General features: G+C 40.4%; 1 protein-coding gene across 1 annotated transcript in view; it reads left to right on the forward strand.

Annotated features, from left to right (window-relative positions):
• Maob (monoamine oxidase B) overlaps window positions 1–27,904 on the forward strand; it is a 113,115-nt gene that overhangs the window by 38,118 nt on the left and 47,093 nt on the right. Inside the window, exons 2-3 of the mRNA XM_074062794.1 lie at window positions 6,278–6,372; window positions 8,141–8,278. Of these exons, the coding sequence (XP_073918895.1) occupies window positions 6,278–6,372; window positions 8,141–8,278 (233 nt within the window). The remainder of the gene's footprint in view (window positions 1–6,277; window positions 6,373–8,140; window positions 8,279–27,904) is intronic.

A 27,904-nucleotide genomic window follows, 5' to 3' on the forward strand; every position in this document is an offset into this window, starting at 1 on the left:
AGGAACTTAAGCAAGTTTTGCCAAACTCTACTCTCCTTTTTTTTTTGAGGCACGGTCTTGCTGTGTAGCCCAAGCTGGTCTCAAACTCGTGATCCTCCTGCCTCAACCTCCCAAGTGCTGAGATTTACAGGTGCACACCTGACTCAAAGCTCTTCTTAACTTGTTGGAGTCTGCTAGAGATTCATTCAGATCTCCCACTAAGGGTAGCATCCCAGGGCTTTGACATTGACAGGCTCCAGGTGATTTTTAACAAGATTATTAACTTCCGAGAAAGTTAATAAAGAAAAATTATTCTGGTTTGAATTACAATTCTGCCTGCTTCAAGAACTCATTTTAACAACATAAGCCTTTGTATGTTATAGGAAGTGATGTGGCAATGGAAAACACACAGACATAGAAACAGAGCTAGGTTTCAGATGGAGCTCTGCCACCACTCCTATGTAACTGAGCAAGCCTTGGAATCTCTGAGCCTCCATGTCGCAGTCTGAGAAATGAGTGTGCTTAGATAGATACTGTTGTAGCCATTAATTTGTTTATCAAAAAGTAATCAGTATCATCTTTGCTGAAGGGAATTAAGTACAACCATCTAAGTGCCAACTGTGTCCTCACATGGAGGAGGGAAGAATAGATAATTAACATCTTACCACTCAGGAGATAGGTGTTCTGAGTTTCAGGGGTACCCAGCTGATGCAGTGAAGGGGGGGTTGCAATCCAGCCCCACCCTGACTACCAAGTCTTTGGTTCCCCCTATGGGCTGCATTCACCTCAAGACAAGATGACTTTGGAAGTTCACCTGCCAGGAACATATGCTTTTTGGTCATTTACACAAAGGTGCTAGCAGTGACCCTGATGCTTACAAGGTGCTTGATGTTAAAGGGAAGGTTTCTGGTGTTTCGCTGTCTTTTGTTTGTTTTGACAGCTCTGGGGCTTGAAATCAGGGCCTCATGCTTGAGCCACACACCTAGCCCTTTGTTTCTGATTTTTTTTGTTGTTGTTGCTATTGTTTTTGTTTGCTTTAGTTTGTTTATCAGATAGCATCTCCTGTCTTTTGCCCTGGTCAGCCTTGGACCATGATCCTCCTACCTCCACCTCCAGAGTGCCTGGGATTATGGGTGTACACCACCACACTAGGCCCCTGGTGAGTGTTTCACTGTTCATCGGTGAAATTGGCTGGGCACCTGTGACTCATACTTGTAATTCTAGCTACTTGGGAGGCCAAGATCAGAAGGATCATGGTTCAAGGCCAGACTAGGCAAATAGTTCTCGAGATTCCATCTTCAAAATAACCAGAGCAAAGTGGACTGGAAGTGTGGCTCAAGTGAAAGAGTGCCTGATTTACAAGCATGAAGCCCTGAGTTCAAACTCCAGTCCCTCCCCCCACATTCTGTGAAATTGTTAATGGGTTTCACACAGAGATGGTATGCTTTTCATCGGGACTCAGATTGCCTGGATTTGACACTGGCTCTGCCTCTTGTTAGCTGTGTGACCTTGGGCGCATTGCTTGGCCTCTCCATGTTTTGCTTTCTACATCTGCTCTTCTTGTAGAATTGTTGGGAGGATAAACAAGTTCTTATATGTAAAATAGTTAAAAGAGAAGCTGGCACACAGGTGATGCTCAAAATGTTAGCTGTTTCAGTGCTGGCTTAACCTAATGAGGGTCTCTTTGCTTTTCTATGCTAAAAAGTTCAGCAATTAACATCTGAAATCTATCTACAAATACCACTTTTCTTCAGTGAATTATACTTTTAGTTGAGGATATTTTTCTTCTTACTCAAGACCTTTTTTGTGTGTATTTGTGTTAAATAACTTTGGAAACATCAAAGAATTCCAGTTCTTTGATCAGAAGTTCACATGGTCGTTTCTAGAATTTCCTCAGAAAACCATTGCTTTGTCAGAAACAACACAGGTGATGACGACTGTTTACATACTGTTGGCTTTTATAGGTCCTGAGGGAATGCCTCTATCTTTTACCAGGGTTACAAGATTAGAGATGCATTTGAGGTACTGTGAGTTTCATTGTCAATTTTGGTTACAAGGATTCGCCTCCCCCCCTCCCCCCGTTTTGGTAACTTTAAATTGGGAAAACAGAATCCTTACGTAGTATTGAAATACTGATGTTTCGTAATGTTTTCAAGACAGTTACCTTTACGTTTTAAAGTGTTTACATTTTTTGTTAAATATCACATTTTGATAGGAAGGGCAAGAAAGAGATTAAACAAAGAATGAGGCAGGTCACGATTCTGATTTTACCCTCTTCTCTGTATCCTATGGGGCCCCTTCTATGTCTAACTGACCACTTTCTATGATGCTGCATGCCACTGATTTCTAGGTCTTTAAAATAGTTTGGGTGTCTAATAATTTTTAGTGTTATCACTTTGATGAAGCCTTTTCTAAATAAACTACTAATGAAAGGAGATGAACTATTTTGTTGCTTATTTTTGTCTTTTGAGATGGTCTCACTATGTAGCCCAGGCTGACTTGGAGCTCACCATCCTCCTGCCTCAGCCTCACCAGCACTGGGATTACCACGCCTGATGAGATGCAGTATTTTTATAATTTCATGGCATTAGATATTAGTCAACTATTATTTGTGTGCTGTGCTGTGATTATTCATGCAAGCACCTTTCAGGGGTATGTAAGGACTGCTTGTGGAAGTGCTGAATAATTCTTTGTTTGTGAAATGTGAATCGATCCTTAATATTAAAAATCGAGTTTCATTAGCTCTTTGCAAGTACAAAATGACTGTAAGCTTGTCCCTAAATTTGCAAAAGTCAAATATTTGTTTAAGAGAAACATTGCTTTTAAAAGATTCTTATATTTGGATACAGAGCTGAATGTTGCAAGGATAATATATGGAGCGATTATATTTTTAATTTTACTTTTCGGCCCAAGGGCTTTGGCTAAGCGTTCAGGTTTGGGGTTGAACTCTGACTCTGCCATTACTAATTTTCTAACCTACAGCAAGTCTCTGACTGTTTTTAAGCCACCATTCTCTTTAAAATGAGATAAAAATACTTTTCAGTCCTGGTGAGGATCAGGCAGCATTTGGAAAGCATTGTGCACACCCCCAAGTAAGTGCTCCATGCTTTACTGTGGTGCCTGTCACTCTCGTGGCTATTGTCACTAAAACAAACAAAAAACCCACCTGCTATTGCATTATGTTGGTAAGCCACTGTGTATTTAAATGGTGCCTCTCACATTGCCTAGTGTTTTTTAGGGCAAATGTTTCTATTACTCGATGAAGTTTTTTTACAATAGGATTTATTAGACTTCTCAGAGGCTGTATCACCTCTCATATGTTTGTTTCTGTGACATAATTGTGTAAATCGCTCCCAAAACCCAACATTGAAAGAGGCTCTTTGGCAACAAGCCTTCTGTAAGCCGGGAGGCTCTAGAGCATTAATTGTTTGCTTACTCTTTGAGCAGTCAAACTCTTAACCCCATGGCTGACAGATCTCTGGACAGCAACCTCTTCTTAGCCCTCTTTATCATCTCCTGACCAAACTCCAATTGCTCGCTTTCTTAGGAACCCCAAATTCCTTCTTCCAAAAATGCAGTGACTTCCCTAAGCTGTCAATATCTGGACCAATTATTTTCAAATCAATTTTTTAAAAGCACCCCCTCCCCAGCCATGAACACTGATGAGATAAATTGCGAGGTATTTCCAACAACATACCTTCATGTTGCACTGTTTAAAGATATTTTTGGAATATTCTTCTTATAATTTTTTAAAGCATGTGGGCAGACAGAAGTCTATTTGGTGGGTTCATAAGTCCCTGTCTTGTTTTAATAATGATTTGGGCTTGCCATCAGATACTATTGGGCAACTGCATTCACCCTTTGCGGCACCAATATGGACTGTCTATGAGGGATGTTGCATTTACTTCTCCATCCTTTTGTTCAAGCCTCAGCTTGCTCCTGGGGTTTATCTGAACTTGCTGATAACAGCTGTTACTATGGTTGCATGTTATTTCATTTGTTGAACTGATGCCTGATAAGAGAGATGTCATTGAATTGTCTGCAATTCTGAATTTAAATAGAAGAGATTTATTCTCCCCCGCCCCCCCCCCAACGGAGGTAAAATTAGGAAACTGAAGTTAAAAATGCAAGCCCTGTATTCCTAAATCTGGGTTGTGCCATGCTTGTGTGGGCAATGCTGTGGACACTGTGTGTGGGTGTGGACCTTGGGACCATTATTCTGCCACCATCCAGAAGCCTTGGAGCTGCCTCTGGGGACCGGGATGGGAAGATGCATTAATTCAAATAATGAAATGTCACATCCACCTCTCTGATAAATGGGTTTCCTCTTTTAAGATCACCGCCAGATGGTGACCGAAGCCTTGGCTCATTATGGTTTTTCATGGGGGCCTCATATTTCATGTTCCACAGATTCATATTAACCCGCAAGATTCAAGTGCATCTTCAAGTCACAAGTAAAGGAAAACTATTTGTTGAAATGTAATTTCTCCCTGTAGCAAATGTTAGGAGATGCAGTCAATGAGAATGGGGCTGGTAGGGTGTCTCAAATGGTAGAATGGCTGCCTAGCAAGAGGGAGGTCCTGAGTTCAATTTCCAATACCACCAGAAAAACAGATGAGGACAACCATGAGGCCCCAAGGAAGACTCTGCAGTGTAATATTGCAAACACACATGGCTGGTGACTGTGGACACTTATTTGTGCTTTAGTTTCTTCAGTCATAAAGTGAGACTATCAATGGTAACTTATCTCATTTGATTTTTGTAAGAGTTCATTGAATTAATATATATACATTTTTGTTGGTGATGGTGTTTTGCAGTGCTGGAGATGGAACCCATGCGAGGCAAGTGCTTTATGTCTGAGCTATAGCCCCCCCTCCCATCCCAAATTAATATAGGAAAACACAGAGTGACTTAAATGTAGTGAACAAGATGTGTTAGCTATTTTTATAGGAGTCTTTTATTTTTGCATAAGTGGGGTCTAAAAGTCACAGAATTCCTATTTTTGAAAGACAACATAGATACTGTTTTATTTATCCATGAAGCAAACAGATTCTTGGCATTTTTGTGATTTTGTTTGGTCCCATAAAGCAAATTACCTTACAGTAATTGGAACTAAGCAAATTCAATTTATCTTAAGAGCCCCAGAGTTGTATTCTCAGAGGCAACTCTTGCTAAATCCTGTAAGAGTGGTTTTATTTTATATTTTGCAGTGCTGAGGATGAAATCTAGAGCCTCACATATGCTGGGCAAGTGTCCCACCATTGAACTACACTGCCAACCCAAGAGTAGTTTTAACGATGCAGAATTTTAAGAGCCCTAAGACCAAATACTACATCTAGGATATGTTAGTAACAAAGACTACACACACACAGTAGATGATAAGCCCTTTACTTTGTGAAACTTACTTGACTCTAAAATGAGTACAGTTTCTTGAATGTAAATTTACCTCAATAAAGCTGTTATTTATTGTTGTTGTTTGGTTGGTTTTTGAGATAGGGTCTCACTGTGTAGCTCAGGCTGGACTGAAACTTACTATGTAGCCCAGACTGGTCTCAAACTGGAGATCCTTCTGCCTCAGCCTCCTCGGTGCTGAGATTACAGGCCTGTACCACTACCCTTGGCCTTGGTTGTGAGTTTTTTTGTTAATAAAGCTAAATTCATTGTGGTGCGAATGTTATAGGTATTCAGTAAGTATTTTATGCTAATGAATAATTAAATGAGTAGAATCATTTCATTCTTCAGCAGTGGGGCACATCAGGGAATTAGGAGGCATAAGAGGTCAATTTTTATGTCCTGGGTTTTAAAACTTTATGGCCACTTCCAAAAGTCCAATGTTAACAGTAAATCCCTGGTCCCCACACATGCTTTGAAGGCCCCAAGTTTAGTGGTTTTTCAGAGTAACCCTGGGGGGCAGGAATGAAGTCAGTGGCTAGCCTCGGACCTGTGTCAGCAGCACCACATACACTTCTCTTGATTGTGGCCTTGTGTTTTCACTTATGTTGTCAGACCTATAATTTTGTTGTTAAAATAGACATTTTGATATAGTGGCTGAGGATGTTTTTAAGACTTGAGGAATTGGCCCCAAACTGAAATCCCCTTTGTTCTTTCTAGAAATATCAGTTGGTTTCCCAGACTTGGACTCTGGGCTTCTGCTGAGACACCTTACCCACCTGTCAGATGAGTGGAGCACTGGGCCATGTGTGAGCTAACAAGAACGTTCTCATTGGCCATTAGCGTGAGGGAGTGTCTGCAGTGCCTGTCACGCATTTGATTCTGATGGCTTGTTATATGTCCCCAGGTATGGCAGCAGCTAAACTTCTGCATGACTCTGGCCTGAATGTGGTGGTTCTAGAAGCCCGGGACCGCGTGGGAGGCCGGACTTACACCCTTAGGGTAAGACACTGAGTTTGGGGAGGGAAAAAGTGGGACTGATGCTGAGTTTTGTTTTCCCTAAAAGTCTTTAATTTCATTAGACTCCTCAGAGAGGATGAAAATTACTCTGAAATTAAAATCGTAAATTAAATCTAAAATTAAATATTAAATATAAAAATCGGAAATCTTTCCTCTATTTCTCTCTTTCTGGAATATTTTTTATTTTTGGTGCTGAAGATGGAGCTCAGGGCTTTGCACGTGCTAAGCACCTGCTCTGCTAGTCAGCTATGTCCCTAGCCACAGCCTTTCATGTAATTTGCCTCCCTTTCAACTCTTTCTCTCTCTCTTTTTTGTCTTCTCACTTCATCTTTATTTGGTACCATAGAGTTAGGACCATGGAGAAGGAAATGGGCAGTGTGTGTGTGAGTGTGTGAAGTAGGAAGAAAAATATCACAAGTCTATGTATTTTCCACCTTTGACTTTGAGATTTCTCTAGCACCAACCCAATCATTTCAACCACAGAAGCTAAGCTTTGTTTCTGGGGGTGGTGTGGAGTCTTGATTTCATTTATTTATTTTTAATTTATAGTTGACAAATCATAATTATGTTACATTTATGGAGTACAATGTAATATGTATATAATGTGGGATGATTAAACCAAGCTAATGAACTTGGCTGTCACCTCTCTGGACATTTTTTGAGATAGCACACTTGAAGTTTAGTTAATTCTTTTGAAATGTACAGCACACTATTATTGATCTAGTCACCCTGCTGTGCAATAGACCTCTAGACTTATTCCTCCTGTGTAGCTGAAACTTTGTATACTTTGACTAACAACTCTCCATCCCCTCAAATCCCTGCTCTCCTCACCCCTTCAGCCTCTGGTAACCATCATTCTACTGTCTACTTTTATGAGTTCCACATTTTTTAGATTCCACAAATAAGTCAGATCAGAGAGTATTTGTCTTTCTGTGTCTGTGTCTGATGTATTTCACTTAGCATGATATCCTCCAGGTACATCCATTGTCCCAAATGACAGAATGTCCTTCTTTTTAATGGGTGGATTGTATTCCACTGTGTATATATTCCACATTTTCTTTGTCCACACAAAATTGGGTTCTTTTTAAGGAAGTTGACTGGGGAGCAAGACAATAAGGAAGCAAATAAACAAAAACAAAAGAGGAAAGCCATTTCTGTGTCCCTACTAATAGGCACATGGTTCTGCCTGGGCATGGTCAGAGATCAGGAACTTTTCTACTCATTTCTTGTTCAAAGGTTGCCTCTTTTGAACCATATAGAAAATAAACATAGAAGCAATTTCAAAGGTTCAATTTATGACCAAACAGCCCCTAGTGCTAGCATTCAAATGTCTCAACAAAGTACATAAGAGGTGGTCTTTTCCTGTCATGCTTTTCTCTAGAATTGGGTCCTTCAAAAGTACTAAGGTCCCTGGAGTATTAAGTAAGGAGATTTATCAACAATTCCCAGTTTGTAAATTCAAGGCACTAAAAAACAAACGATTTTTGTGGTATATTGTGAATAATGGAGTTTGGAAGTCTCTTACCTATTCACTGTTCAATTTTACCTTAAGTTAAAGACTGATTTAATAACATGAAGTCATGTGATTAAGAACACACAGTAGAGTTGAGAAAAGAATCCACGTTTCCATGGATACACCTCAAAATGTATCTATAATATGTGAAATGTCAATTTGCTTATTTGGGGATTTAAAAATTTTAGGAATGATTTCAGAAATAATTATTTTTCTTTTTTCCCCCTGGGTCAACAGAACCAAAAGGTTAAATATGTGGACCTTGGAGGATCTTATGTTGGGCCAACCCAGAATCGTATCTTAAGATTGGCCAAGGAGCTGGGATTGGAGACGTACAAAGTGAATGAGGTTGAGCGTCTGATCCACCACGTAAAGGTAAGCGTTGGCCAGACACTGAAGGGTTCCAGCCACTCAGAGAATTTATTCATTATCGTCAAAGGAGAATTAGATGTTACTTCCAGACCTACACAGGAAGGTTATCGATGAAGTGGTATTGTTCATTTAGTAAAATGTTTAGCCAATTCAAAACAGAAAAACATCTGTCATTTATTTATTAAACATCTCTATTTAAACACCAGTGGCACCTTCATGTTCTATAAAAATCTGTGTACAGTTTTATAAATGCTGCCCTAGACTTTATATTGTAAAAACTATGTGTAATATGACTTGTGGAATATTTTAAAATGTTATCATCATATCGTCTTTGTGAGTTAGTTATTCTTCTCTGTACATTGAGGTAAACGTGGCTCAAGTCTCAAATCTCATCTTTTGAAGATTTGGTTTCTGAGAATGTACTGAGGCTCTCATTCCCATTTCACTTGTGACACAGGGTTCCTGCCTCCATGACACATATGTTCATTCATAGTTCAAGGCTTGTGACTCTTTTTTTCCCTTTTCTCTCTGCCAATCTGGGTTCAAACTTCTTTCATCTTGATTTTCCTCAGACCTCCCAAGGTTTGTGCAACAGAAGGCTTTTGAACTGCAGAAACACTAGCAGCTTGGAACTGAATGTTGGACATCCTAATGACCCCTTAGACCAAAGCAGTCTGGTCATATTTCTCCGTGACTTCCAGTCTTCCATCATGTTGCTGGTCCTCACATCTCTTGCATCTCCCTGTTCCTCAGTTTCCTTAGAATCCTCACTTTGGTCTAAAAAGTCACTGATGTTCTCTGACAATTGGAGAGTCACCTATTCCAGACTTCACCAGAGTCCCACAGAAAAACTGGCAGATGTGTTTGTGTGTGTGTGTGTGTGTGTGTGTGTGTGTGTGTGTGTGTGTTGTGTGTGGTTTGTTTGTTTGTTTGTTTATTTGAGCTTTCTCTCTCTGTAACCCAGGCTGGCCTGGAACTCCCTATGCAATCCAGACTGGCCTTGAACTTGTGATTCTCCTGCCTTAGCCTCCCAAGTGCTGAGATTGCAGGTGTGCACCACCATGCCCAGCTCTGGGAGAGGTTTTGAAAATGTATTTCTCTCTTTCCTCTCTTTTCCTCACTTTCCCCCATAGGTGGAAGTAAGCAGTATAGAGACATCTTCCTCACAGGTTGATGTCCCCTTAGAAGCAGGAGAGGAGCTGGGAGTATAGCTGAGTGGTAGAGTGAGTGCTTAGTGTATAAGGCTCTGAGTTCAGACCTCATCACCACCAAACAATAAAACAAAAAAGAGAAAAACTAGCAAAAGTCAGTTTGATTTACATTACAATTTTAATACCCTTCCATTTGTGAGTGATACATACTATCAAGAAGCACAAATAAGTGACTACACAATTATGAATCAGTTACTAAAACAGGAATTAAGCAGCTACTTAATTTGATATAATGTAGGTAAAAGGTTTCCCACAGTTATAAATAAATGTTTTGGCTGACCTTCAGATTTTGTTTTATGAGCCTTTTCTTGCTTCTAGACAAAAAAAGAAACACATGAATTTGAAGCGAGAATACAACATGGTGAGTGTAATTTGTTGAACAATCAGTAGTTCTTAGTAAATATCCTTTGTTGGGTTCTTTGCTTTTTTAAAATGTAGGGCATGTTGACTGATTTTTCAAATGTCCTCCTTCTTCTACCCATTGCTGAAATTGACTTCTGAGTGCCAGGATTTCTTGGATTTCCCCAAACAAAGGAGGTGACCACAGCTTATACTTGCTTTCCTGTCTTTGATGTGTAGTGATTTTTTTTGTCAGTTCAGAGCTATGTCTAGGAGACTATTTTGTTCTGTTACTCTTAGTGCTGCCATTAAATCCCTTGTTTGAGAGACATTACTCACAGTTAGCAATTGTGGAAATGCTGCTCCACAGTGGTGGTAGAGTGTGCGCTGTCTTGGACTATTTCCAATAATTGATGAGCAGTTGGAAAATATAAGTATTTAAGCAGGGTATATTCCAACTGTGCTCTTTCAAAATTTAAAATGAATGTTAGTTACTGCTTTTGAATTTTTACAAAAGTAAAGCATGTCTATTGTAAAAAATATAATTACAGAGTATGGGTAAAGGAAAATAGTTAAGACAAAACCCTTTATAATCTTATCTTGAGAAAAATCACTGTCAATTATTGTCTTGGTTCCTGGATTTTCATATTCCAGGGTTGATATTGTCTGACCTCTGCTGGAGGAAGTAAGAAATATCGGTGTATTTCAAAATACCACTGCATGGATTCATATGTATATATGTTTGATGTGCTAACTTACTCTCTAGTTACTTCTTACTAATGAGAGAAATTGAAACATACTGACTCTCTGAAACAAAGATTTTTGCAATGTTGACAAAGGTGCCATTTTGACCACCCTGTGGTTCTATCTATAAAGAGCTGCATGATAATAAAAAATGATAAATACCTTCTAGCTAAGAAGTCCTCCCCAAACTGAGTACTTTGGCCACATGTTGTTTTTCTTATTTTAACCTATAAAAAGCATCTCAGGTGGCTATGTGTATTTCTGGAGTTATTTACAAGAACTGGCATTCTATCTCCTAGTATATGTCACAGTACACAGTTCAGAAATGTCTCCTCTGTCAGGGATGGTGATGCCTTGAGCATTTGAACATTGCCCTCTATTACATATTTTAATAACTACTGTCTTCAAGTGCAAGCTACAGTTTATGTAAAATGAATAGTTTATCCACACCTTCTTCCGTGCACCTGCATGTATTTCTTTTTTTTTTTTGGTGGTAAGGGGTTTGAACTCAGGACCTCATGCTTTCTAGGCAGGTGCTCTACCACATGAGCCCTGCATGTATTTCTTAATCTCAGTCCTTAGAGTATCAAGTTTGCTGCTTGCCATATTGTCAGATCCTCTGTTCAAATCAACCTTTTGAAAGGATCCATTTTTTTAAATTGTTTCCATGATTGTTAGTCAGAGATAGAGTTTCATTTGCAGCCTTAATAAAGTTAGGCTAAGGAACTTGAACATGCTGGTTGATATTTATTTATTTGTAGTGCTGTGGATGGACTCCAGGGCCTCAAGCATGCTAGGCAAGTGCTCTACCACTGAGATACATCCCTAACCCTTCTGGTTGATATTGAAACTGATGAAATGGAACTACCCAGAAAAGTAGAAGGATGCATCAGCTCAGGAGGATAGGATACCCACATGAAAGGGTGTGTTTCTTCAAGAGAGGATAACTCCCAGAATCATGAGCTCTCTGGCAGTTATAGAAGAAACAGTCTGCCGATAAACAGGGTGTGTTCTTCTTGGCCCCATAGGCATCCATAAACCCCTGGTGTGTTGGAATGAACAGGCCCCAAACCTGTCTGGATTCAATCTGTCAAAATGTTTATATATCTACTGAGTGGCATTCCTTTTTAGTGCTACTGTAGATCTGTTTCATGTTGTTAAAATGTGATTTTCCAAAGTCAACTTTGTGATAAAAGATGTGACACCAAACTAGATTGGGTTTTTAATTATCAGTAGGAAAAGTAATCATTTCAGCACAAATTTATATAATTTGGGTGTTTTCTTCATTTCTAACTTCAGCAGTATAGCCATTAGTACTTAAGAATTACTGAGTATCTATTCAGGTTGTTTTACAAATAGGCATGCTAATTTCTGCTGAAATAGTTTAGAAAGCAGTTGTTTAGATGTCTCGAAAGTTCTCTTTTTTAAGGACTATCTCCTAATTGAAAAGGAAAGCACAAAAAGAAAAACTTAACAGAATCTTGCTATATTTTGGCTTATGCCGCTTCATCTTTCATCGTGTGTGTGTGTGTGTGTGTGTTTTCATGTGCACCTTTGTGGTTGTTTTGTTGTTTCTTTTTTTGTTCTTTTGAATTCCTACTTTGATGAAGTTGGAGAAAATTCTGAGGTTTGGTACAATCTAGGCAATTGGCAAATAAGATTTCTCTTTCTCAGAAGCTTTCATTGGTCTGAAATTTGAAACTAAAGTCCAGTCAAAGTACCCATGAATCAAGGTTGATGTAAGAGGTCAGTCAATTTCAAGATGTTCTATAACTTAAGAGGTCAATTGCATATTGATAATCACTTCCAGACTGCAGCCATCTGAAGAGACTGAGCAAAAAGACCCTCTGGTCTTAGCCTACTTGCTAGTGGACAAAAGCCAAGCTCGTTGCAAAGTCTTTTGTGTTATATGGTCAGCGTCAATGCTATAGAGGCATGCGAGTGAGGCGACATCTCTCAAATACATTGCTTACTTGTCACTGTCGTTACCTGTGATTGGTTAAACAACCCCACAGAAGAGGGAGCATTTGGCAAGGTCCCTCAGTCTCTTGATAACAACTCTAAAATCTAGTTGAAAACATGCTATGTGAAACTCACATAAAGGCAGAGAAGGGAAGCTGTAGACATCTATCTGCAACACCATTTTGATGAATCTGTCTAAACTGTCTAAACAGAATTAGAGTAGAAATAAAATAATCAAATGATAATTGTATTTAGCAAATAGAAAACATCCTGTTGAATGGGACCTTGGCATCTCCTGGAAATCAGTAAGCCAGTGTGCAGTCTTCTCCATACCCTTCTTATCTCCTCTACGCATGTATCCCCAATCCTATTAATCCAGGGAAGCCTGGATCAAAATCCAGAGTGCACTTGCTTTTTTTCATGATGACAGCAGTTACCAGGAACAGGTTAGGTGAACTCTTATATTTCACCAGAAACAGCTGCCCATTTCACATGAACTTTACACATGTCATAGTGCACTTATTGGTTTCGCAAGTCTGCCCTATTTGAAGTAAACATGATAAACCTTCCCTTCCACCCCCAGGCAGACTCCATTTCATTCCTTATTTGTTGGAAACAAGTATGTCTTGCTATCGTGGGAGATTTTTTCAAAGAGAAAATGTGGGGAATAATAATTTCATCTTCTACAAGTAGAACCCATTTGTCTAGTGGTCATTTTGAAGCTCATGCTGTTATTCTGGAAACCAAAGTGCTCATTTGTGTTCTTTAGTGAATACAAGCAGCTCTTCAGCACATAATCATTTGCTGAAAAATGTCTTCGATGGCTGGATTTGGAGCAACATTGCGGGACATGAGATGAATTTATCCTAGGCCTCCAAGGTCTCCATTGGGAACTTGAAAGATCCTTAGATCAGTAAATATATTCTCTGTGTACACACATGTATTTGGATCAACTTAACAGTGACTACAGTTACGGATTGAGCTTTAAATTATGCTGGGGGGGAGGGTAGAGAATGAAGAGAATTCAGTTATGATGGTGAGTTTCACTAAGGGAAATAGGGCTCTAGCTTAATGTTGATGCATATACTATGTGATCGTGGGGTATGGCCAACTGAACCGAAGAAAGTGCATTGAAGAGGATACAGCTCATCAAAAGATGGTGATTAATAAGGGGGCCATGTAAAAAGCTGAAGATCTTGAGTAGCTAGCAGTACCAAGGGATGAGCAAGAAGTCCGAGATGACCTCTGGTGCGTTAGCCAGCATCACCAGGCCCTTCACAGCAGCAGTCTGTGGAAAGGCTTAGGCGTGGATTCCCATGCTGTCCATCACACTGCCTGTATCATCAGGTGAGGACATAAAGATTAAAAAGATTAATTGTAATCGACAGGAAATAATGGGGTAAGAACATAAATTGAGGTCTTTGGGTGCCAAGAACACACCATAAAGATCTTATTGTCTGCTGGATGATAGGAGGGGCTTTCTGATTTCCCTTCTGAACCTCAGCAGCCAGCTCATCTACCTTCCTTTCTGCCACGCTTGTCCTCTCACATATTGGAAAAATCAAGTTCAAGACCCTCTTTTCCTTGAAACTTTCCACAACTGACTACACTTATTCCAATGGCTCCTTCCCAAGCCCTATATCCTCTACACTTTCTTTTATTGTTCTTTTATTTTTTGTCAGTACTGTTTTGTATTGGGTATTTTTTAAATAGGGTCTCTCGAACTGTTTGCTTGGGGCTGGCTTTGAACCATGATCCTCCTGATCTCTACCTCCTAAGTAGCAGGCGTGAGCTGCCAGCACCCAGCTCCTCCACACTTTCTGATTACAATTCGTAAAAACCTGTTTTGAAGTAGAATTAATAGTTTTCTGTTACTTGTATTTCCAAGATTTTATAATTTTATCTGCAGGTATGCATATGTATGTATATATACATCCACGTATACCTCTATATACTTTGGTTATATTTAACATTCTTGAATTCCTATTTTTATACTTTTCATATAGAGAAGGTTTTGAGGTCTTCTTTTTTTAACTGCTGGGACTGGGATTTGAACTCAGGGTTTTGTGCTTGCAAAGCAGGCACTCTAGCACTTGAGCCACACCTTCCAGTCCATTTTGCTCCGGTTATTTTGGAGGTGGGAGCCTCTTGAACTATTTGCCAGAGCTGGCCTCAAACCTCGATCCTCCTGATCTCAGCCTCCCAATAGCTAGGATTACAGTTGTGAACTACCAGCACTAGCTTCATTTCATTTTTTTGAGACAAGATCTTACTAAGAAGCCCAGGCTGGCCTCAAACTTCAGAGGTTCCTGTCTCAGCCTCCCAAGTGCTGACATTACAGACATATGCCCAGCTTCCAGGCAACAGTTTTATTTTTCTACCTTTCAATCCTGTGATACCTATTTTTAGATTTCTTGCAGCTTGTCCATTAAGTCAGTGACACATAATTGAGAACTTGGTCATAGCAGCATTTCATTTCAAACTATTACTGATGACTCAAAGATTCCAGGAATGGATCAGCTTTGGTCAAATTGGTATTAAATATTATAAATATATTATAAATGTTATAAATAGATTTAAATATAAAGAAGTGGAAGAATTACAATTGTAATACAGAATATAAATGTTATAAAAATCTTTATGTGGTAAAAAAGTCATATAATCAGCAAACTCAAAATGTAAGGAAAGAGAGGAGACATATAAGAAGAGTAACAGCTACCTATTTAAATCTTCATAGGATGAAATGAGTCTACACCAAAATTAAACGTATAGTTAATGAAAAATAAAGACTCAAATCTTTTATTGACTATCATGCTCATTTGACTTACTCCTACAGTACTCTTTCAGGAACTAGTATTTCTGGGGTTTGCAAAACACTTATTTGAAGTTAGCACTTTCTTCGGTTCACTTTGGTTTGTGTTTCTTCCTCTAAATTCAAGTACATTTCTGTCATTTAAAATAGCAAATAGGATATGATTTGATTCTCATATTTTAATTTACACTTTCCTCCTTTCCTACTTTCTTCCTTTTTGTTTGCTCCTTCCCCCCACTGTCAATCATCCATTTGTGTATTTTTTTTATCCTTAGCAATCACCCATCCATTTGCATGTATACATCTTTCTGTGTTGCAGATTCTCATAAAGACACCTGGAATTTCCTGCACAAATGGTTTTTTTTTTTTTAACCTCAATGGTGTGATATGAGGTGATTTGTTGCTTTCCTCTTTGTATTTTTTGTATTGCTAGAACTTTTTATAAAGAGTTCCTCTCATGTTTATTTTTAAAAATGTAATTAGACACAGGCTTTGGAGAGCTTGTGATCTATGAGATGAGGTTAGGTCCTGTGTTTCCAGCAGAACTCTGTGCCTCTCACCTGTTCAGGCAGCAGTCTCCCGGGTTACACACCCATTAACAACCAAACTACTTCCAGCCAGGCTTAGGGACTGAGCTTAGATCCTTTCACTTTAGACAGTCTAGATCCCAACACAGCTGCTCTAATACAGAACCTCAAAGACTCCTATCCCGGTATTACTTGACTGCAGAGTTTCCAAATCCCTCTCTTTCTTTCTTTCTCTCTCTCTCTCTCCCTCTGTCTCTCTCCCTCTCTCTTTTTTCATTCTCTCTTTCTCATCTCTCTCTCTCACACACACACAAATATACACACTCACATACCATCATCATCAACGTCATCGACCTATTATGTGATCTTGCCATATCATTTGTACTTTTGTGCCTTGATTTCTCCATCTGAAAATTATTTAGACTAAAACCTGCCTGGTGCATTTGTGGTTGCAAAGAGAAAGGGTGTTAATAGAGGGCACTGATTAACGTTTCACCAACAGTGATATACTGACGATCCTAAGGACAATTTAATAGGAAGGATAGTATGTTTATCCATCTAACTTCCTTTTCAAAACACACTTTTCTAATAGGTTCTGAGGATTTTTATTATCAACTACAATTTTAAATGATAAGACAGCAGGTGGGATAAAGCTTTTCAAATTCTTTCCCACAAGAGAACCAAGCCAATAAACTCATCCTGAAAATATTTTCACAAGCTCCTTAGACGCTGAACTGGGAGGCCCTCCCTGTTAAACTTAGCCTTTGGCTGTAGCTACACTCACATGTCCAGGCAAACAGTCCAAATAGATCCTCGAAAAGAGAAACAGCGTGCCCTTTTCTGGTTGTGGTGTCTTCAACTTTTACTCTGCCTCACTGATTTCTTTAGACCCTTAAATATGGGACAGTGGTTATAATTAGGCCAATTAAGACCCTTCCTTAACTCTTATATGACCAATAAGTGGTCATATAAGTACTCTTATAGAGTCAAATTCAGATAATAATAATTATTATTTTTTGCCATATACATGAAGTCTGGGAAAAATAGCAAAAAAACAGTACTGTACAATGGAAATAATTAAAAATCTTCTAGAGACCATATTAAAAGGTGAAAAGTAACAGGTGAAACTAATTTTGATAGTACATCTTACTGAACCCAGTATATCAAGAAATATCATTTCAACTTGCAATCAACATAAAACCTCATGAATGAGATATTTTACATTCTTGTTTTATTTTAACAGCCCTTTAAAAATCTGGTGTGTAGGTTATAGTACATCCCAATTCAGACTGGTCACATACCAAATGCTGAACAGCTACACGTATACTGGGCAGCACTAGGACTAAAAGGGTAGTGTATCCTGTGGGTTTTTGCAAACATTTCTAATCCATCTTAAATTTTTAAAACACCTGTACAAGGCATGTGCCTATATCTTACAACATAGATCCTATTTTACACCACAAATTAATTTCCCTTATTCTGTAATGATAATTATCTGGCATCACAATGAACTTAGAAGTAAACAAAGAGCAAATTTTTTAAATCTGCCTGTTGCTTCCTAAGGGCAGATCACCTTTGAATCACTGAGAAAACTCTTCTATGCCGAAGGTGACTGATGTTATATCCCTGTGATTTTTTTTTTTGGTGGGACTGAGATTTGAACTCAGGACTTCACACTTGCAAAGCAGTAGCTCTACTGCTTGAGCCACACCTCCAGTCCATTTTGCTCTGGTTATTTTGGAGATGATAGGGTCTCATGAACTATTTGCCTGGGCTGGTCTCAAACCACAATCCTCCCAATCTCAGCCTCCCAAGTAGCTAGTATTTACAGGCATGTGCCACAGGTGCCTGGTTATCCCTGTATTTTCATGCATGAGAAAGTGAGCAAGTTGGAACTCAGTGAAGTTGAAGTTGTTAGGAAAACGAACACAAGTGAATGTGTTGAATACTTCCCCACACCTTGAAGGATGCTGCTCAGTAGATTTACAAGAATAACTTTATGAGGAACATAAATACTTTTCATATAGAGCCATTATTTTAATACATTTATTAATTTGTCCCTGATTGTGTCCAGCTTAGGAAAAATCATAAAACTGGCCCAAAGTGCTATCTATGGTGATTGTCTTATATGTAGTCTGAGAAGTGTCCAACAGGTAAGGGATTGCAGAGGAGCTAGGACTTGTGCAGGAGAACTTTATTTGTGTGTTTCCTCTTTCAACACACATGCTCCATGCAAATTTCTAAGCTAAAGGGCTGCAGAGTGACATGGAGTGCTTTACAGCTGACCTTTACTGTTCTCCCCTTTTTAAAGTTGGCAAATGTTATGAGCAATGGCTATTAACACCTTCTAGTCATGTGCAAACTGGAAAAAAAGTCACAATTCATAATTACCTATAATGTGGGCTCTCAAGTTAAACCAAGCATGCAGGAAAATGGTCACTCTTGGAGAATGAGTTCAAACCTGAGTTTAATAATTATAATAACTGACATCTTTTGAGATTTTAATGTGTACAATGCACATTTCTAAGCATTTTATGCACCTTAGCTCACTAACACTCCAAAGCGCAGTATCCCTCCTTTACAAATGAGGGCATTGAGGGACAAAGCATCTATGTGACTTGATAAGTGACAGACAGCGACCCTGATCCATCCCATTCAAGAGTGCAGGAACTTTGCACCTCAGCTGAGTTGCTGACATACATGGAGATTATAGGTAAGAGTGGGTGAAGACTCAGAGAGATGAGGAAGGTGAAGGTGCTGAGGGCTGAAGTGTGGGTCATACCCCCAACCCTCTTCTTTCTGCTCAAGGTCCATGCTTCCTAATACTGACTTTCCCTGTGTTTTTCTATCACTGATACTTTTTATCCCCATGTGACCTCCTGAGACCAATCTGATCTTCTTGTGGTATCAAGAGTCCATGGAGGCTACAGTTATGGACTATTTGGTTAAATTAAGGACTATTGGGAGACATTTGCTGTGGTTTAGATGTAGTTTGTTCCCCAAGGACTCATGTATCATGATTTGATCCCCCAAATCATGTGATTTATAAAGGTGGGACCTTTAAGAGGAGGGGCCCAGTGGGAGGTTGGTAGGTCATTGGAGGGGGGTTAAGGTAGTTGTCACAGAACTCTGGATGGTTCCCTTGAGGACTGATTGTGATACAAGAGCAAAACTAGCCCCTCCCCCACTCTGTCTGGCTTCCTGTCTCACCCTGTGATCTCTCCCTTGTCACATGTACTCCTGCCATGATGCCAGATGCCATGATGTGATATAGCTGGGGGTGGGAGTCTCACCTGAGCTGAACAAATGTCAGCACCATACTCTTGAACCTCCAAAACGATGAGCTAAATAAACTTCTTTTCTTTATAAAGCACCTTCAGGTATTTTGTTATAGCAACAGAAAACAGACTAATATAACATGAAACCATCTCATTTCACTCTTAATCAGGAATTTAAAAAAGTATTAAAGCTGCTGGTTGTGGTAGACTGCTGGAACTCTGTATCATGAGATAAACATAGGGATGATGGGCATACATGGATCAGGCTCATTTCATGTTTCTGCCTCAAAGTATAAACATGATAAGGCTGGAAGAAGTATTGCTTTCTATGTAACATCATGCTTTGGCAGAAGGGAGAAGATAAAAGAGTGACCTATGCAGAGCAGATATTTGGGCAGTTGAAGAGTGCCATCATGACACCTAATGGCACTCACTGATCCTTTGGATTAGAAAGGATGCAAAACCATCTAAAAACAACAGGGTGTTTCTAAGCTGCTTCTGCTCTTTCTAAGGTCAGGGTAGCTGAACTGCTATTTTGAGGGCCTCATATGTCTCCCTGATTGGTTCCAGGCATCTCTCCCAGAGCCCTGTTGACATCTTGTCTGTGTATCCAGGCTGGAGCTAAAGTTTCTCAACTGCAGAATCCTGGGAGAAAAAGCAGTAAAAATAAGTTAGAAGGAGAGCGAATCAAATTCAATCTTTATCCTGACCTTCAAGTCCCTAAATGTTATGCCCTTCCAACCCATGGCCTGGCTCTATTCCAGCCACTCTAGCTTCTAGTGTGCCAAGTTTATTCCCTCTCCCCTGGCCTTTGCACTTTGAGGCAGATTAAAGATGACTGGCTGCATACTCTTTGGCAGTGCTCCCATGGAGAGAGAGAAGTGGGTTCCATGCCCCCTCCCTTTGAATCCCGGAGGGCTCTGTCACTGCTTTGAGCAGGGGAATATGACAGAAGTGATACTGTTCCAGCTGGGGACATAAGAAAGTGTCAGGTTCCCTTTCTTTCTCAGGGCACCCACTCTTAGAGCCTAGGGTTACATAGACCACGGAAGAAGCCCAAATACCTTGAGACCACCATGTTGGAGAGGCTACATGTAGGTGTTCTGGTCACCCGTCCCAGCTGAATGCAGCCTTCCAGCCCTCCCTACCAAGGTAGTAGACTTGGAAGTGGAGGTAAACTCTATGTCCTGCCCAGTCCAGTCTTCAAAAAACTTCAGCTCCAGCCACTCTCTGTAAGCAACTCAGGCAAGAAGTGGGCCTGCTGAGCCCAGTAAACCACCCACAGAACTATGAGAGAAAATAAGATTGAGCTTTGACACCGTTGAGTTGGGGGTTATTTCTTTACGCAGCAATAGATAACCCAAATACTCCCCTCACTTGGAGTACTCTTTCTTGGGTCTTAACTCAAACACCACCTCCTTGAAGAGGCCTTCCATGGTAACCTTAAGGAGCAACTCCTACCCCTCCACACATACACCTGTTAGTCTTCTTCCTAATTTATCCCTTCCTTGCTTTATTGTTTTTTCATAGCACTTATAAAAGCCTGACATCATACTATACACATAGTTGTTTTTCATTGCCTTCTCATGGTACAATGCAAACTCCAAGAGTGCAGAAATGCATATTTGTTTTTGTTCTGTCCACTGTTGAATCTCTAGCACTTGGATTAGAACATGCCACTTAGTAGCCTTTAGGTAAATGTTTCCTGTATGAATGACTGAAATGTCTTGTCCCTAGGTGAGCCTGTCCTTTTGCAACTACGATTGGGCAGATCTTGATTTGTCATCATTCTTTGGCAAGAAGGAAATATGCTAGCCCAAAGTAATCTGGTCCTACAACACAATAAGTGCCCACCTAGTTTGACGTCAAGAAACTAAGAAGGTCCCCTGTATCAACACTTGCACCACTAGCTCCCACCCAATCCCACAACTAAAGACTGTTTTCTTCGTCTCCAGCCAAGTCACAAATGAGCTGGAGAGACATTGATGAACAAGGCACAACAGATTCTCTGTCCTCACAGAGCTTGTGTTTTAGCTGGAGGAGCAGAGGCATGCAATAAAGAAACAAATAAAACATACAGCAACTTACATACCTAAAAAAGAATTAGAATTAGCTCTGTTTAATTTCGCCCAGTACTTTTTACTTGCAGTAACAGACACAAACTAGAAATACAGTTGAATAGCCAAGTGTGATGGTGTGTGCCTGTAATCCTAGCACTTGGGAAGTAGAGTTAGGAGGATCATGAATTCAAGGCCAGTCTGGACTCCATAGTGAGACCCTGTCTCATAAAATGAAAAAGGAAAATAAAGAAATACAGATGTAGCTCAGTGGTAGAGCATTTACCTAGCGTGTGTGAGGCACTTGGTTCCATCCCTAGCATGCAAAAAAAGGTGCCAAATTAAATTTTATTTTTTCTGAAAAATTTTTTAAAGTTCTACTTCTTTTTTGGATACTATACATTTTATTTTTCCCTCTTAATCTTAATTTTTTACTATCAGCATATTATAATAGCATATATATAGATGTACTGGGAATACTTTGTAACATTTTCATAAGTGCTTACAATATATCTTAACTAGGTACCCCTTCCGTCTTTCTCCTTTATCCCTGCTCCTCCCACCTTTTAGAACAATTTAATTAATTAATTAATTAACTTAATACTCTCAATTCTAATGGGGGTTTGGTTGATATTCAAGTATATTTTAGAGTTAGAATTCCATTAACTACTAAGTTGCTGAATTATGTAAAAAGGTTTGGCTTTTAAATTCTGTTACTTTTCCCACGGCAAGATTTAATAATTTCTACTAAGGGTTTAAACTTTTTTTTTTCAGAGGCACTGGGGCTTGAACTCAGGGCTTTACACTTGTAAAGCAGGAGCTCTACTACTTGAGTCATACCTCCAGTCCATTTTGTTCTGGTTATTTTGGAGTTGACGTCTCTCAAACTATTTACCTGGACTGGCCTCAAACAGTGATCCTCCTGGTCTCAGTCTCCCAAATAGCTAGGATTATAGGTGGTAGAGCCATCAGTGTCTGGTGGGTTTAAACTTTTTAACCAGATCTGCTAACTCCTATGTACTTGTATAAAATGTTAATGTTTTAATGCTATGTGTAATAGACCATTTGCTCAGCCATATTTGAAAAATTATATATATATCAAATTATATATATATAGTAATATATATATATAGTATCAGAAAGTGCTGAGCTATGAAGCTACAGAGAATGGAGAATGAGGGGGTAGGTAAGAAGGTGGGATCCCTCAAGTCGAGTCGTCAGGGAGGGCCTCACTGAGGAGGTGACGTAGCAACAAAAACCTCAGGGAGGTGAGAGGGCCAAAAGTGGCTATTGGGAGGAGAATGTTCCAGTCAGAGGGGATGTATGGCACATTCAGAAGCCTGGAGGCTGGCATATGACTTTATGGAGGCCCCGGTGTGGCCCTAGACCCGTGTGGGAGAAGTGGAATAGACAAGGGAGAGTTGCAAGAGAGAAGTGGTGGCTTGCTGATAAACCACCCTCCAAACACCAACAGCAACAACAACACTCATCTGTTGAGTTTGCATGGTGGTGGAAGTATTCCATGGTCAATGTCATGCTACCGATTTGTTACTGAGCAGAGCTGGGAAAGCAATGGTTCTTGTGACCCAGTATGCACGGGCTCCCCCACCTTGCTGGGAGGCCCCAGAGGTCGCAGAGCTAGATGGCGTCAATCCTAGCAGACATATCCAGTTGTCCCTGGGTACGCATGGGGATTGGTTCCACCTACCCCGCCCCCCAACCAAATACCAACATAGTATTTGCATAGACCGTACGCACAGCCTCCTGTATACTTTAAATCATCTCTTGATGACTTATGATACCTAATACAAGGTCAGTGCTAGGCAAATAGTTGTGCTGTAGAGTTTAGGGAATCAAGGCAAGAAAAAGGTGTGTCCGTATTCCATACAGATGTGATGTTTTAAAGCCATATTTTGGCTTTGTGGTTGTTTGAATCCATGGATGGGGGCTCACAGATACGGGGGCTGACTGTAAGAATGTTGGCTTGATCTCCGGGTAATGTGGGAAGCCAGGGGAAGGTCTGCAGTAGAGAAGCAACACGATCTGACTCTTGTTTTAAAAGTAATATTCTGGGCCAGGCATGTCTTTTGCCTTAATTATTTTTTTAGGAAGGCTCTCCAGTCTTTGACCTAGGCTCACTCAGGACAGCAATTCTCCTACCTCTGCCTCCCACATAGCTGAGTCCACAGGGACCTGGCACCCCCCCCCCAACTTGTTGGTTGAGCTAGGATCTCACACACTTTTTGCCTGGCTGACCTCTAACTGCAATCTTCCCAATCTCCACCTACTGAGTAGCTGGGATTACAGGTGTGAACTACCACACCTGGTCCTGCACTTTCTTTTGACAAGATACAAAAGAACACACACCCTTTCTTGGGAAGATCTGTGCTCTTTCTTCATTTGGGCATTTAGCCAAGGACTCGCTGAAATTACAAGTGCCCTGTATTATCACAGTTTATGAGAATATAAGGCTCATTCAGTCCCAGAGTTCCTCACACAAGTGAAATTCAACACATGTTAAAAAGCTTTCAGATATGGTCACAATTAGTTGTATTGCTTCACCTCATCCATTGGTGATAGGAATATTCTAAAACCCCTGCTCCATTCTCCAGCTCGCTCTGAAGTGATTCAAACCGATGTTTGTACATGTGGCACTGTGGCCAGAAGTCATTCGATAGTTTTAAAGAAGAACACCCTGCATTTCTCGTTATCATGGTCATTGTTGAAACCTCCTTTTGATCAGCAGGAATTAGTTACACCCTGTGTGGGGCCAGCTTTGGAATTTAAAGCCATCATACAGGACTAGAGGTGTGGCTCAAGCTGTAGAGTGCCTACTTTGTGTGCACCTGCTTTGCAAGTGTGAAGCCCTGAGTTCAAAACCTAAATAAATAAAGCCACCATGCAAGACAATAAATTGAAATGATGCATAAGAATGGTATTGGGGGTATTTTCAGGGCTGTCTAAATTAAAAGATTAATTTTGAGTGGGTCTAAATGATACAGATGACAGAAAGAAAAGATTAGTATAGTGACAGACTTTCTGAGCACAAATACATCGGCTTGAAGATGGGAAAAGTGAGATAGTTGAAAATATCAAGGAGAAAGGGACAAATGTATATAAATTTGACAGAAGCCATAAATTATACGTAGTAAAGAGTGTCTCTCTTAGCCATGCAAGAAATGAACTTGGTATCTATAGTCTTTAACAAATATTTTCTAGCAGCTCCAAGATATGTAAGCTAATCCTATCAGAGTTCCACATAGCGTTGAAAAACTTACTGTGTCATGGATATTTTCTTGGGCAAGTTCAAAGCTATGACAAGTGCTTCTGTATAATGCAGAAACTGAGATCATAGGCTGAGAACCCAGAGGGCCTGAATTTGAATTTCAAACCCACTACTTATTGGCTATGTGTTTTGAGGCAAGTTTCTTAATCTCTCTGGGCCTCTGTTTCCTATTCTAAAAAAATGAAGACAACACCTTCATGGGGTTGTTAAGAGAGATAAACGAATTAAGCATATAAAATCCTTAGAAGGATTTTGCTACACAGCAAGAGTTCAGAAACTGTTAGCCATGATGATAGTGATGGTGATGGTGGTGACAGTGATGATGGTGCTGGTGACGATCATAGTTATGATCCTTGCTTTTCTAGTTTAGAAGGCCTTGTGCTAAAGCCTTAGTCCTGAGCTTGGCACTATTGGGAGGTGGCTGTGTAATAGACAATTTTCATTGCTGTAACAAAGTACCTGAGAAAACCAACTTAAAGAAGGGAAGGGTTATTCTGGCTCACGGTTCAGAGGTTTCAGTCCCTGGTCGGTTGGGTCCACTGCTTTTAGGCTGTGATGAGGCAGAACACGATATACCCTTCCACAGCACATCCCACTGACCTAACCTGTGCTGGCGTGTATTCACAGTACAGCTAACCTGCACTGACTGCAATCGGAGGCTGGCTTTGGAAGTGGGAGAGAAATTCACCAGAGAGAATAAATTTCATGCTTGGAAAAATTCAAGGATATGGGTTTCCATCTCATAAGAATCTTTCTAGAAAGAAAGATTAGAGAGAGAGACTGTGGAATCACAATATAACCCGTCAGACTCCTGGGTTTCAATAAATTCACAGTGGGCCCCGGACATGTAATTTCATGCTTTTTAGAAGCTTCAGTGTGTTGAGTGGGACTGTTAGTCCCTACCTCTTCGTGTTGCCATGAAAATTAAATATGACAATACATGAGATCGCCGTATCAACACCAAGTACTTTTATCATTGTAATTCTGTCTGAGGTAGTAGAGAAACCCTTTAGGAAGAATTTTTTTGTACTTCTTGGGTACAAAATTTCCAGGCTTTGATAATCACATGTCCTCAGACTTCAAAATGATAGTCTGGTAACTGAAAGCTAATGACCAATGTCTGTTTTGAGAAAAACCATTTGTGACGCCCACTTTTCCTTCCCCCGCACCCCACCTCTTTCTCCCCTTCCCTCCCTCCTTTTTTGAAATTGTACTAGGCTTGTACCCAGTTGCAGAGAGTTTTCCATCTTCTCATTACTCTATATATTTCAGGGACATCAAAAGCATTCAGATAATACCTTTGAAGGACCAGGGGCGCACCTGTCATCCGGCACCTGTGGCCCCATTGAGGCTGCAGCTGGGCTAGGACAGTGGCACAGTTGTCCTGGATTAACTGAGCTGCTCCTAGAGGCTGGAGCTGAGGGTCCAGTCCTGGAGCTTGGGAAAGGGCTTGCTAGATGATGTGTCTGGATGAGCACTGTCCCTGACCCTGGGGCTAGGTGAGCACTTGGCAATGGTGTTTTCTGGTGGCAAATCCCAGCACACTTAGTGATGCTGTGAGGACAGGGAGCTCAGAGTTTTCTGCTACAAAGTCATCTGTCAGTTCACATGGTAGATTTGCCCTAGAGGGTCGTGGGAGCCTCAAGGTGTGTGTGGAAAGCGGTTTTGTGATATTTGCTAAAATCATAATAATGACGTACATCCTCCTAAGGACTTTGTATAATATTAACCCATTTCATCCTTGCCACAGCCCTGGAGGTGAGTGTTGTTATCTACATGTTACAGAATCATCTGGAAAATGGAAGTGAGCAGAGATATAACTTATCTGAGGTCACGGAGTTAGACTTAGTTTGTTTCCTGAGCCAGAGCCCCATACTCTAAATGACAGTTGGTGACATGTTTTGTGGGAAGGCCAGGGTGGTGATTTTGGTCAATATTTATGCATTCACCACATTCAAGGCACAATGTTAAGAGATGAATATGCACCATCTCACTGATTCCCTCAGTAACTGCATGGTATTTGTTCTATCCACCTTGTGTACAGAGACCCAGGCAACTTGTGCTGTGCCTGAGTTCATGGTTACCTACTGGGAGTTGACTTTGACCTCTAACAGCATGTATATGTAGACCAAAATGGATCTTTTAAAAATTTTTATTTTTTGCTTTGCTGGAGATTGAACTCAGGGCCTTACACTTAAGCCATGCCTCCAGTCCTTTTGCTTTTAGTTTGTTTTCAGATAATCTAACACTTTTGCCCAGACTGGCCTTAGACTGTGATCCTCCTACCTCTTACTCCTGAGTAGCTGGGATTATAGGTATGTACCACCATGCCCAGCCATGGCTATTTTAACAATTATTTTATTGATATTTTTGCCTGGGAAGAACCACATTAGGTTTATTAATTAACTAGGATATGAAAGTTGTGTAAACTACCTTCTGTGTAAATTATTCATGGGAGAGTTTATGAAGTGTTATAAGGGGACTAAATATTATTTTCTCTCTAAGAATTACACTTATATAAATGTAGCTAGCTGAGCATGTTAAAAACACATGAAAAAATGATTTCAGTGTTTAAACTTGTTTGGCATTGGACGATTATGTGGATTTGTACTCCAAGGTCCCTTCCTAAGTAACTTAAAATGTGTAACAGGAGTTGTGTTTTAGGTTGTTGGAACCATTTTTTAAGATGACAAATTACAGACTTTCTCAATTTCCCTCATTCACTCTGTTCGCCTATCTGAGTATGTTTGTAACAGTGCTTGCTGTATTTCCCATTTCCTTTATCAAGTCTGGGGGGGATCATGGAGAAGAAGAAGACTGGACCCCCCCTAAAAAAAAAGAAAACACCCTTATTCTCAAATGAGGTCCCGTTGGGCCTGGTTCCAGAACTTTCTTATGAGCTCTGGGCCACTCCAGTGCCCTGGGATGGAGATTCCTCAGATATTGCTGTGGTCTCCTGTGCCCTTGGCAATGAATGGCAGCACAGGAGATGGAGAGAGTGGGCGGGAGCCTTGTCAGGGAGGCCTCTGGAATCAACAGCTGTGGATGGTGGGGGAAAGAGGCAGGAGTGGGCAGCTGAAGTCAGACTGTGAGGGAGCTGCAGTGGCAGCTTCAGCCAACCCTGCAAGGATGTCTGAAGATGGGAAGATACGTCAGAGCTTTCCTGAGTGGGCCGAGAGGGCAAGGCCTTTGTACTGTCATGTCACTCTGTCACTGGAAGTGAGCTGTCCAGCGGATGCAGCATGACCTTGGGCAAAGTGGCCTTTCTGCTGCTGGGGAAGTCTCTCAGATCACCAGCTGGGGGGCTAAGTGACGGGTTTATGGGCCAGCTCACCCCAGCATCTCTCACGCTGCCATTTGGGAAGCATGCTTGGTAGCAGTTCCAGGCCAAATTTCTTTCCTTGGGGCTTTTA

This window comes from Castor canadensis, chromosome X, assembly GCF_047511655.1.
Source record: "Castor canadensis chromosome X, mCasCan1.hap1v2, whole genome shotgun sequence".
NCBI lineage: Eukaryota > Metazoa > Chordata > Mammalia > Rodentia > Castoridae > Castor > Castor canadensis.